Source organism: Doryrhamphus excisus, linkage group LG23 (assembly GCF_037039965.1).
Source record: "Doryrhamphus excisus strain RoL-2023G ecotype Guam linkage group LG23, RoL_Dexc_Guam_v1.1, whole genome shotgun sequence".
Classification (NCBI taxonomy): Eukaryota; Metazoa; Chordata; class Actinopteri; order Syngnathiformes; family Syngnathidae; genus Doryrhamphus; species Doryrhamphus excisus.
This window is the reverse complement of record NC_136379.1, coordinates 2,275,468-2,289,162: the sequence shown is the minus strand read 5'-3', so window position 1 is coordinate 2,289,162 and position 13,695 is coordinate 2,275,468. Positions and strand designations below refer to the sequence as shown.

Below are 13,695 nucleotides of genomic sequence, written 5' to 3'. Positions count from 1 at the left end.
CATGCTAATAACTCAGGCTACTGTTGGGGACAACTCAGTTCTGAACCTTCGACATCAAGTATCACCTGTACTCCATATATCTGTTAATTTACTGTGACACACACAAGTTTTTTTCAATGGCTTATTTACACTTATTATATCTACTATATTGGTTAATGTTCTTTCCTTTTCTTTTAATATCCTTTTTTCCTACCATAGAGCCAGTAGCAAAAAAAAAACTGTCCTCTAGGCTCTAATAATGTTAAAATCCGTATTTGGAAGATAATGTTTTCTATGCTATAACTACAAAAAAATTCAATTTATTAATATAACTGTGATAAATGAGTGATAACTGTATTGGTAATATACAGTATTTACACCGATGCCACCTACAATATGTTTGTGTACTATAGTGGCTTTATGGAAATTAAAATGATAGAATAATTGACCCATTTTGACCCAGTTGTTAGAATGTAAACCTACAGTATTTTTAAAACTACCCGAGTGATTTGCTTTTGACGCTCGAGCCCCCTTACATCTTTCATCTACAGCCCGTTCCTGACCACTGATGTAATTTAAAAGTCCACTTCACCACACACACTTCCACCCCCCAGTCTTCTGCGTCCCCCAGACTCAGGGGTTTCGGAGCAAATTAGCTCTGTAGGTCGGTCAGGCTTAAACACAGAATTGCTGCATTGGTTCCGGTATATTTAAAGATGTCCTCTGCCAAAAGCTGAAGTTAAAATGAGTCAATCGCTGATGTGGAGGCTGTCGGACAGGCGGTCTGCTCTCCGCTGTCACATCGTGCGGTTGGCAGGTGTGCAGTTGAGATGCCAAATTCCTGCTGTGCAGAGTTTTGGGGAGGACATTGTACTCTTGACGTGGATCAGTGGAGGCACCGTCAGGAGGGCAATGGCTCCAAAGCTGTGTATGTTTTCAGATGAACATACTGCAGTGGTGTTTGAGCTTTATTGTAATTCCACTTGTTATTTAGCTGTACAGTTGGATGACAAAAACAAACACTTCTCTACTCTGCTACAGATGGTCATCATTAGGTACCAGAATGTGAAAGCATCCTATCATTACGTGGGCATTAGAAAGACCCGCCCACGTATCAATGCAGCCACTAGCTCCACTCATTTGTAGTTTATTGCAGCAGTTCAATAGCCAGCGGTCCCGCCTTTGAACCTAACAATGATATAATGATTTATTAACAGCATGGCCATTGTAGGCTGTTTGTTCCACTCTCCCACAGCTGATACACAGCTGCTAAACAGCTGCTGTTTGTACCAATTTAGAAGCCGCTGCGTTGTTTGTTAACACAGGTTAGGAAATGTATTCCTCACCTGCGCAACCCGTCGGGGTGTGGATAGCCAGCAGCAGCCAAGGTCAAAAACCTTCAGATGGTTACTCTTAGTTCCTGTCTTAATACCTTGAAATTCATTGGTTACAATTCCTCAAGGATAGAGAATTACAGCACACTTAAAACCCCCCTAAAAAAACAACCCTGGCCTGAACAGCTAGTTTTGGGGTGAGATACGAGCTCATTACCTACATTTTTGGGGGTGTTGGTATGTGAATTTGCTGGATCTGGTGAAAACACCCCAAGCATCGAGGATTACAGCACACGTAAAAGTCCCTCGAAACAACTCTCTTCAGACCGGCCGGTTTTGAGGTGATATCCTGTCTTGGCAACTCAGTGTGAGGGCGGTCTTATTTAAATTAGCCAGATTGTACCTCACAAGGCTGCACGGCAGAGTTTGCATGTTCTCCCCGTGCATGCAGAGGTTTTCTCCGGGTATTCCGGTTTCCTCCCACATTCCCAAAACATGCTAGGTTAATTAGCGACTCCAAATTGTCCATAGGTATGAATGTGAGTGTGAATGGTTGTTTGTCTATATGTGCCCTGTGATTGGCTGGCGAGGGTGTACCCCGCCTCTCGCCAGCTGGGATAGGCTCCAGCACCCCTGCAACCCTCGTGAGCATAAGTGGTAGAAAATGAATGAATGTACCTCCCAAACTGCCAAGAATGTGTATGGCTTGCTGAAACACACACATTACATGGTTATGCTAGCAATTAAAAAGTGTCACATTTGCGTAATATGTCCCCTTTAAACAACTGGGTGCAGATATAGAATGGCATGTATGTTGGAAATTAAGTCGAAGTGACATATTGTAATAGCCGTGGGGAGGGCACAGCCATGCGTGCGGCAAGTGACAAGCTGTCAGGCGTTCCGCCGCTTGATGGATTAGACGTTGAATCCGGTCTTCATAAATTGACTGGTGCTAAGGCGCACAAATGGAAGCGCACAGACCTCTGGCTTCAAGGAGCTAACAAGACCGCCCAGCGATTCCAATTTCTTTCACAATTAATATTTGACTGGGAGACTTGAAGTGCATTCTAGTGCGTTTGACAGAAATGAGAGGAATTTTGGATGAGGGTAGATTTAATTACACCAATGTACGTCCGACAGCAGTGCTGATGAGATGAAAGGGGAGGACAGGAGGAGGAGAAGCATAAAGGATGGGCTTCAGCGGCAGGGGGGAGCTGCAAGGCATGAATCTGGAGGGGCTTTTTTGGTGGAGCTGGTGAGGGGGGATAAGCGTCATATGAATGAACCAGATGCTGTGGGGAGAAGGAGACTACTCTGTGCTGTGCAGAGAGTGATGGCTTGCCCGATGCAGTAAGGGTGCCCCTCTACTGTTTGTAAAAACAAGACCATCACACTCCATCTTTCTGCTCCCGCTGGAGCCGAGCCTCTGGGCTGATTTATGGCCCACAGACTGAATTGGCTCGCCGGGATGACAGCAAGGCTCGGACTCTCTCCGGTGTATGCGGTGTATGAGGCTGCTTGTCCGAGCCTCAGTTGGCCGGAGCGCCCGTCCTCTGCTGTAGTTAGGATTGACTACATGTGAGCGCTGGACTGTAGCACCGAGAACTCTCTGATCCGCTGGTGCCATATTTTCTGCATTGTCCTCCCCTGTGATACTTCTATCAGCTTCCGCGGCAGCAGCTTCATCAAGGCCCTGTAGTAACAATTTAGATTTAATCAATCTTTGCCATGTGGCTGCCAGAATGGAAAATTAATATGGAGTGCAATTAGAAAACAGCAATTTCACTGTCACAGATACAATGCAATGCCGCAATGGCAGCAGGGACGTGTTTTCTATCAAGCTGTAAATTTTAAATTTTAAATCAAGTCATGGAGACACGACTAGCGCGGCAGAAACATACATTTAAACTCTCTTAGCAGATTCTGCACAATTCCAAATAACAAATAACAATGTGTCGTCGATCCAAGTGAAGTCTGAGGTGGCTTGGTTCAGCTGGTAAAATGGTCGTCCAAACAGAAACCTCCAATTGGTAGTTTAAATTGGTCTAAGATGGAATTGAAGCAAGTGACCAGCTGACTACTTTTAGTCTCAACCATGTAAATGTTAATGATGGTTTTATTTGTTTTGAGCATGCTTAAAAAGTTACATTCAGGAACATCACATGTTTACAGTTGCAAAATTCAACATGTCTAAAAAGGAGTAGGAAGAAGCAGAGTTTATTATGCCAAATGAAAGAGCTACAGCAGGAAATCTCATCATACTGCACACAATGTGGCACAACATGATCTGAAAAACTTGCAAAAAAACATTAGAGCTCTAAAACAGCAGAACGACAGACTTCAAGAGGAGGTTAAACGCCAGAGGGAGGAAAATAGAGAACAGCTAAATGAAATTACAGGATAATAATGCCGCCTTGATCGCCACTATTAAAGAAGATAATGAAGCAAAAGAGAATATCATTGAGCAAATAAAGAACACAATTGATGAAATGATTCAGAATGCACAAAAGACCTTGAAGGGTCTCTTATTTAAACACGGGTCATACGCCAGGGCAGTCAGGAACAAAGATGAAATGGATCGCCAAAAACGATAACCTACAATCCAAAAAATTTATAAAATTTTTGTCAATAATAAATAATTAAAGGCTGCATGGTGGTCGAGTGGTTAGCGCACAGACCTCACAGCTAGGAGACCAGGGTTCAATTCCACCCTCTGCCATCTCTGTGTGGAGTTTGCATGTTCTCCGCGTGCATGCGTTTTCTCCACGTACTCCAGTTTCCTCCCACATTCCAAAAACATGCTAGGTTAATTGGCCACTCCAAATTGTCCATAGGTATGAATGTGAGCGTGAATGGTTGTTTGTCTATATGTGCCCTGTGATTGACTGGCCACCAGTCCAGGGTGTACTCCGCCTCTCGCCCGAAGACAGCTGGGATAGGCTCCAGCACCCCCGCGACCCTTGTGAGGATAGAAAATGAATGAATGAATAAATAATTAAACTTATATTTTAGGACAATGCTTAAGACCTTTTGCATCTCGGTATGTCGAATAAAGCGATGGAACAGACCAGCAGTTGATGTTTCCAAAGTTCAAGGAAGAAGAGTACTGAGCCACTATGTACATACGTACAATTATTTGTCTAACCACTCTTGCACTTGCTAATTCTTCATTACTTGTGAGCAAATTGTCATTACCAGTTTTGTCATTACCAAAATTCATGGTACTATTCTTTCTGGTTAGAGAAAAAACTGCCTACACCGACCACCTTCAGTCTATGATCCAGTACACGAGAAAAACACGTGCAAACTCCACACAAGCTCCCAGACGTTGGGTCTTCAGAACAGTTGGAAATGTAACTGACCCTCTTGTCGCGAGGCAGCAGTTTAAACCACTAATGCTCACCTGTATGAAATGTTGCAAGCGTCAACCTAAAGCTGAGGAAGACTGGTTAAAAAATGGGTTAAAAAAATTGCAGCGTGCAGTCCAGAAACCCAATGAAGAGGTCATCCAGAAACCGGAAGGTTGACGGTTTAATCCTCGCTTCCTCCACTCAGTCGCCGCCGTTGCTGTGACCCTGGTCAAGACACTTCACCCACCTTGCCTCTACTGTTGCCCACACTGGTGAATGAATGTAAATAAGTGTTTGGTGATGATCGGAGAGGCTGTAGGCGCGAATTGCCAGCCACGTTTCCATCATGACTACCCCAGGGCAGCTGTGATTACAGATGTAGTTTACCACCACCAGTGAATCAAAAATGGGTTCACTTCATTGTGAAGCACTTCTGGTGCCTTGAAAAGTTCTATATATAATATATAGCACACATAAAACCCCCTCTAAACATCCCTGTTCAGATCAGCCAGTTTGGGGGTGATGTCCGGTCATGATATGTTTTGTAAATAATTATACCAACCGAATCGGGAAACCGGTATGGATATGGCCAAATATATGCGTGGCAGCATCATGTCCTGCTTCAAGAAGGCTTGCATGACCAGAAAGGGTGTTCATTTTCTTTTAAAAAGCAATTACCATCACCAGTTGACAGGAGTTGCCTTTTGTTCTCTCCGTTGTCAGAGAATAGTCGCCTTTTCAAACACTCCGGATAGATTTGTCGAATCAGTTTGATTTTTAATAGGGTTTAATTTCAAAGGCGGAGGCGACGGAAGAGAAAAGTGGCAAATCAAAAGAAAGAGTCGGCCAAACGTATAACATATCAAGCTTTAAATTGCTCTTAATTATTCCCTTTCAAGACGCCAACATCACAACGGTGTCAACATCGTGCCGTCAGGCATCTATTTTCATATGACATGCACCATCGGGGCACTCGGCATGGGTAAGAAAAAAAAAAATAGAAATGTCAACGCAAATGGAAAACACAAAAAAGGTACTTTGGAGCCCAAAAGTGGCAGCCATTCTCAGTAAAGCAATTTATCACGCCACACTTGCTGTTTCAAGTTCTTTTTCGGGTTCATCACGCTGTGATAACTGACTGAACTGTGTCATCCTTGCATGTCCCCGATGCCGTGTGACTGCAGCTAGAAAAAAAAAAAGTTTCATCTCTAGTATTTTAAATCACATCACCCTTCAAAAATGACCACCTGCCTCTTGTTGCATTTGATAGGATGCAGGATGTAAAATAACTTCCAGTTTTTTGTAGCGCCTTGCTGACAGTGACACCTCCCCTACCCGCTGCCGTCAAGGGATTTTGTAGTCTTCTGCTGATCCTTTTTTCCTCCATTAGCCACACACAACCATCACCTCCAGCTGTATGACAAGAGGGGATCATAATATGCGGTGCGTGTGGCTATGGCAAATTTACCAATGAGCTTGTCGGGTTGAGGGATTCCTCAAATCCCCATGCCAAGACGCTAAGACATCTTCATCAGACCGAGAGCGAGGGTTGAAATTAATCAACATGGTGACAAACTTCCAGAACTGGCAAGAAATGTTGTTTCTTCTGGGAAACTAAAAACGGGAAAACATGTCTACAACTACCCAGATATTTGTATTCTAGATTTGAACTACATGGATGTATTCCGTATGTACTCCCTGATGCTTTGAACTGATTTTGGACATTAAATTAAGAGCAGTAGCATTACACAGACCATAAGAAAGTAAGAAACCACGATAAGCGGTCTAGTTCCAGTGGAACTCCTTGTGTAATTATCGGTATTGAATAGATTACGGGGGTGTTGTGGTAGACTCTATGTAGTTATAATCAGATTGGACCACACCGTGATTATACCTTGTATTGAATAGTCGATGGAATGACATCTTGCACTCTTTTGTCACCTAATTCAAATCTAATCTTCAAGCTGATTGGCCTGTTTTTTTCTTGATGAAGGTTAACTGCAGGAAGTGCCTCCACTGTCAAGTGTGATGCTAGAAAGGCAGCAATTTATCTCATAACAGTTTGCTCATTTTTCCCTGAGAATAGGAGAAGATTGTGTTTTGTCAGAGGTCATTTTTTTTTAGATTTAAATTTGTTCTCTCTCAATTTGTCTCAGCTCTTTTGGAACAACATCTGCCTTTTTTGAAGCTCTACACATAGACAGGATGTGTGAGTGTTAATGGCTTTTATGACAATGCCCCTTACAACCCCAGTTGCTCTCCCATGCAACCCCCAAAGGAACTGAGGAGGGGTTTACAAAAAAAATAAAAATTGCATTCATTGCCTATGCATGCACTGCTAAGTAGGAAGCATACAAACTTGTGTGTTTCTCTTTGTGCCCACAGGCTTTTCATGCTTTGGGAAATTGCTTCAGGCAAAAAGTATTCAGGGGAAGCGACATTAATTACAAAGAAAGAAAAGAAAGCATGCAAATCTTGGAAATTAACCGAAAACCGACATTTCAATTGAAAATTAATTTTCAATTGAGCAAATGAGAGAAAACGGTAAGGTTGGAAAAATTGTAAGTCGTCATTCTTGGGATCGCATGAACAAAAACAGAGCCAGCTGCACTGAACAGGGCTCTTTGGAATTGGATGTAAGTGTGCTGTAGTTGTTGATCTTTGTTGGTTGTTGGTATTTTCACCTACATATATTCATTCATTCATTTTCTATCGCTTTTTCCTCACGAGGGTGGCGGGGGGTGCTGGAGCCTATCCCAGCTGTCTTCAGGCGAAAGGCAGGGTACACCCTGGACTGGTGGCCAGCCAATCCCAGGGCACATATAGACAAACAACCATTCACACTCACATTCATACCTATGGACAATTTGGAGTGGCCAATTAATCTAGCATGTTTTTGGAATGTGGGAGTGGAATGTGGAATGCATGCACAGGGAGAACATGCAAACTCCACACAGAGATGGCCGAGGGTGGAATCGAACCCTGGTCTCCTAGCTGTGAGGTCTGCGCGCTAACCACTCGCCCCCCTACATATTTTATTACTTATTTTTTTCACGACTGTAAATACTGTATATATCTTACGGATGTTCGGATACCGATACAAATACCGATGACATACATGTAGTGTAGATGTTCAAATGTACTACTGGCTGTATTAGGGGCCACCAAGGTTCTTCTGAAGCGCAGATGCAATATCAGTGTGATGTCAGTGTGCACAACACCGCTTTCAACTACGGCGCAAACGCCCACTCGTCACACTCGTCAAGAGTCCGACGCAGCCCTGCACACTAAAAGTGCTACATACAGTAGTGTCTGCATGTTCCCAAATCCGTACTGAGGTGGTCCTCATCCCCAAATTCTGCCCACACTTGCAAGCACAGTTTGGGACTGAGAATCACATCACGAGCCTCAAACTCACCACACCCTGTCAAGTCTTCGGCCCCAAATGCAGTACCAATGAGTTCATGAGTCTGGGAAATACGGTAATTATTATTTAGGAGACACTCTGCAAAATGTATTCCAGGACTTGAACTTTAGCAAAGCTCATCTAGCTGTGTAGGCATGTTGTTTTTCAGTGATACCAACCAAATTTTTCAAAGATGTCACAAATCAGCAGCCAGCCAACGGTAGCCTCCTTCCGCCATTCCCAGCAGGAGCCTAAATGGCCTCATTCATCATCGGAGAATATTCCATCATCAAATATTTTACCTTCAACAGTTCAGGTTCATATTTTTCCCCATTGAGTCACATGATTGTGAACTTTTGAGTTATCACACTGACAAAGACATTTAGTTCATATTATTATACGTTTATCTCCAACATGTGGTACCACTTTAGTTTTGTCCCCAACCTGGTCCCACATGTTGCTTTTTCAGGTTAGTGTTCCACAAAGCCCCAATGCCGCCAAGTTTCAGGTAGCCAATTAAAGACTGATTTATCACAGTTTTTTTAAAGCAACCTACTATTGGTCTGCAGGAAACACGATGTCTCCACAGGCTACATTTCTATTGTGATCTGTTTGCACGATAGTTCTACGTTGTCAGCTTGATCAGATTGTATTTTATGAGAGACGGCACTGACAAAGCCTTGTCTCCGATCTTCAAATATCGATCCCCAGAGCCTCGACTGAGGTGCTCCTAGCAAAAAAGGCAGAAAGAAAAACAGATCATTAAATGATTTTAATTAGGTGATCTGTCACAGGCTGCGATTACCAGATGTAAGTGTATGCATTTGGGTCGATGGCACTACAAACCTCCCGCCCATCCACGATCCCTTGTCACCTGCTGGAATGGGAGTTCGATTTGAGTAGAGCTCATGGCATATTTGCATGGACGGATGGCCCACTACAGCCCGTTAACGGGGGGGGGGGAGCATGCGGTCACCTCTTGAATCCATCCTGTAGACATCACGTATTCCGCTTATGTTATGAAGAAATGATTGGAAATTCTTTCCCCTTGAAGATAAAAGAGCGTGTGTATCCATACAGACTGCAGACAAAATCTCATATTCACTACAGCGTAAAACATCATTACATATTTATGAGTCGGTGCCAGATGACAGGTTCACAAGAGAGGGAGGAACCCAAGCGTCAGCACCGGAACCTGTCTGGTGTCTCTGTGTGATATCTGATCGTTTTGGTTCATCTCGCGTTGCTACTGATTAAAAAAAAAATACAACTAATTACACAGAAGGTGTACCAACTCACTAACTGATATGACTGCCTGATATTAGTTGTGGAAATTGAAATTGAAATTATAAATACAATATAGACTTTTGTGGCGAATTTTGCATTTTACTGCTGAGTGTGTTGGCATTTTCTGACCTTGGAGAAATTTCGTACCTTGTCCCGCTAAAGTGTCTTCTAATTGATGCATCATTAATATAAGGAAAGTAAGCTTGACAAAGAAATCTTTCTTGTTTTTCCAGGTGGTGAACCCACAGAAGGCTTCCACTGCCAAGACGAGTGCCGCATCCTCGGGCACTCAGACCGCTGTTGGATGCCTCGCGTCCCTATCCCGGCACGCGTCAAGTCGCCTGAGCATGCCCGCAACGTCATCGCTCTGTCGATCGAGGCCACCACGGTGGACGTTCCCCACTATGAGGACGGCACCACTAAAAGGACTTTTGCCACCTTTGGCAAGGACGGGCACGAGGATGTAGAGCGAGGCGACATGAAGGGTAAGCGGACTCAGGAGTCTCAGGTGTGCAGCCCCAAAGCCAATGGCGGGGCGGTGCGCGAAGCCGGCAACGGGCGAGAGGCGGCCAGCCCTATCACTTCCCCCGTGCACCTGAAGAGCCCCATGTCCAAGCCCTCGTCTGCCTACAACACACTGAAATGCCGCGACGCCGAGCGCATCGCCAACCACAGCCTGCTCCGGCAACCGGAGGGGAAGGACAGTGAGCCATCGGTGCGGGAGATCAACACGCTTCTCCACGACGGCCGCGACAAGGAGTCCCCCAGCAGCAAGCGCTTGAAGGACATTGTGCTTTAGCGAGCTTCACCACCACACACTTAGTGTAAACTCACATATATATAAATATATACCCCGCAATAGCGTGCATTGACACAAGAGTCCAACAGAGGGACTAGACCAGACACACCCATTTGCAGTCTGCAATATTCAAGAGTGTGCTGCAGCTAGTTGTGTGCTCATGCCAAGGTAGTGGATGTGGCTTTGTTGTAGTTGCGGTACTTTTTTCCTATTTGCTTTTTCTTTGTCTTTATTTTCTTGCTATCAGCAGTGAGTGGACAGGCAGGTTACTGTTGACTGCACGGACGTGGCTGTCGGAGCTTGCCAGCCCTTACGCCAAAGCAGGACATGTTTGGACACCCCTGGGTGCCGACGCTTAAGTACAGATATGCCTTTTTCAACGACTTTTATATCACAATTAAATATTTGCCTTCTTTGGTTTTGCAGTTGGTTCTAGCTGCCAAAATCGCTTTTTGTTCCTTTGTATAGTGAGCTCCGTTGATGTAATGAGAAAGACACAGGATTCATTGACAAATATACTTCTTCAGTTCGTTGCGCATTCGGGAGACGGGAAAGGGTGACCTCTCCGTCTCATTTGCGCCTCACCCTGCCAACTAATAAGAGAGGCTCTCGCTGCATCTCGGAGGATATCCCGGTGTCACCAGACTGTGAGGTGTTTACAGTGTTTAGATTCTGTCAAAGATGGAGCCAAATGAACTGTCGCAGCCTCTCGCTAAAATGGACGGACCCGGCTGTACACCTCCATATCAGCGGGGGTGCCCAACCTTGATTGTAGTCAGTGGAGCACAAGTTAAAAAGCCTGTGCTCCGGTCTTGTACTTTTTCTGACTTTTGACTATGGGGCTAGGATAGAAGGGATCGTCACTCTTGTCTTGCTATGTGAAACTCTGTATAGGGTTGACTATTATCATTTTTATTAACCTGTTGTAATGTGACAATCCCTTTAAATGTTTTGTTTTAACAGATTAAAAAAAATAAACATAAACATTGGTGTTCGACTGAAGCTACAGTAGCGTTTGTTACACAAACACAAAAATAAAAAAAAACATATGCCAAAATATATTTTATAAATAATTTAAAAATGTATAATGAGAATATTTAATGATGTGTAGTTATTCTATGAGTAAGTTATACTTGAAATTAACTTGCTTTTGTTTTGTTTTTTTGTCTTTTGCTTTTATATTGAACCAGATTTTTTTTTTTTTTTTTTCAAAATTATCTGTTTTTTGGTTTACTGTGTTACCCCCTGGCAACTGTTGACTTGCAGTCTACCTTGTTGTAAAGAGTTTCTTATTGGTCAGTTCTTGTGCCATCAAGTTTCTGTGTGGGCTACTAGAAAATGTAAAAAAAAAAAACAACAAAAAAAGACAAAAAAAAAAGAAGCAATTTCAGCACCAACATTAGTGTGTCAGTCCAATGAGCTTAGAGTGAGATGGCAAAAGAAACCAAAAAATGAATAAATAAAAAACTGCAAACAAACCATTAATTTGGAAGATGGGGTTCCACCAGGTCTCCTGCTAAGCCCAGACAAGTTTAGGCAAAATATTTTATTTTTTAAACCTCCAGTTGAGAGTCTGGGTTCACCCAGCGCTTTTCTCATGAGGCTCCACCTGTGTTGACTTGATCAAGTTTTGATCATAGTGATATAAACAGAACTGCCCCAATCCCCCCCAGCATCATGCAGCAGGTGAGAAAGATTGATGTCATTCTAGGACATCAGCAATGTGGGGTTTTTTTTGTTGCTTTGCAGTAAATTATATACAACGTGGAACATGTGAATGAAAGTGGACAGACTGCATACATACAAAAAAATTAGATCTTGTAGCTGAATGTTTTGCTGGTCTCACCCTTGGCTTCTGGCAAAATGAACATCGGAATAATCACTGAATGTATACAGCAGCTTACAATTAAACTATTAAATGTGGTCTGCTTGGTTTTTCTGGTCTTTTCTGCACACACGTAAAAAAAAATGTATATAAAAAAGTGTCCAATGTGCTCATTAGGAGACAATGTCTGAGCTTCAAGCCACTGAGTGGTCATTATCCCTTGGCAATGTTTTGCTTTATATCAAGGAAGCAAGTGGTGGACGAAGATATAGAGCCAAATTCTGTGGTGTTACGTGAACATTTCATAGCCTCTGTATCGCATGTAAACCTTGTTAAAAACAACACACATCGCAAGACAAAAATAAAAGCTCAACCCTGAAACCCACAGCCAATTTACCAACAACTAAATAAACACATTTAGTTTACACCACGATACTACATTGCAACATTGTTGTTGTGGTATCCCAAGTTATCCCCAACCACAGAAATGTCTGCATTATTTTTGTTGGGAAAATACAGTTGCAAATGCAATCCCGGGATGTCCGAAAATGAGTTGGAAGAAGCAGATCTTATGTAATACTTCCAACCATGGTAATTACTGTTTAGTGTGTTTAAATGTTATCATTTTCTAGGAGGGAGATAAACGAATAGAGCATGTGTGAAAACAGATTATGCAATTAAAAGACAAAAGAAAAGTTATGTGGTTAAACAAAGAAACAATGAAATAAAAGACATTTTTACTGCGTTTACAACGACAGCAATGACTAGTATATTTTAACTGAGCACAATTCATTTACCATCTGCAAGAAGGTAAATGAATTGCATCAGTCAGTGCCATGCAATATGTGTCCATGTCCATTGTGTTTGTCGTAATAAAATGGAAATTAACAGTCGCAAGTGGCACCGGCTGCATTAATATTCACCACTCTCTCTATTGCCATTTCCCATTATTTCACAAGCGGACCTTTTGGGAAAATTCCTACAAGTGAGGTGTGCGTGTATTTCTGGTTGAAAGTGTTCTTTTTGTTTCTCGGAGTGCGTCACCTGATGCCTTTTGAGAGACAAAAATACACAGAAGTCACAGTAAAGGTGACAAGTGCTGTGGAAAGCAGGGGTGTCCAAATTTTTTCCACCAAGGTTCGCATACAGAAAAATGAAAGAATGCAGCTGGGTGCCGCTTTGATGATCTTTACATATCTGTAGATAAAACACGGCAAAACCAATCTAATGTATGTCAAGATAAGCTAAGCAGTTAAATACGCAGTACATTTCCCATTTTGCGCATTGCCATTTTGTGTGTGTCACAAAGATGGTGAAATAAACACAGTGGAACCTTGGTCAGCATCATTAATTCAAAACGTCCGACTCTAACCGAAACCCACATTTAACCAAATCATTTTTTCCCATAAGAAATAATGTAAATCTAATTATTACCATCCAGAAAGCCAAAAATGACTAATAACAAGTGGTTTTAACAATTATAGATTCTCATGCATAAAACAATTCAAACTGCATATAAATACATAGGATGTGACCAAAAACAGGAACGTGGTGGTGGTGGTTGATCTCGCTGCCACAGCGTGTCTTTGGGAACACTCATGTCATCAGTGAAGCTGACGTTGACCTTAAATGTTCATTTGTCCCTTTCATTCATTATTTATATGCATAGAATTTAAAATTGTTTTATGCCTGTTAACTATAAAAACGTGTTATGG

The 13,695-nt window shown here is 42.7% G+C and overlaps 1 protein-coding gene across 4 annotated transcripts in view; it reads left to right on the top strand.

The window, feature by feature from the left end:
• The window catches only part of pcdh19 (protocadherin 19), a 75,903-nt gene extending 63,196 nt beyond the window's left edge, over positions 1–12,707 (top strand). For all 4 annotated transcript variants that reach the window (XM_058074683.2, XM_058074682.2, XM_058074681.2 and 1 more), the window contains exon 5: positions 9,590–12,707. In XM_058074683.2, coding sequence (XP_057930666.2) covers positions 9,590–10,155 — 566 coding nt within the window. In that variant the 3' untranslated portion in view covers positions 10,156–12,707. The remainder of the gene's footprint in view (positions 1–9,589) is intronic.
• The last annotated feature ends 988 nt before the right edge of the window (positions 12,708–13,695 follow it).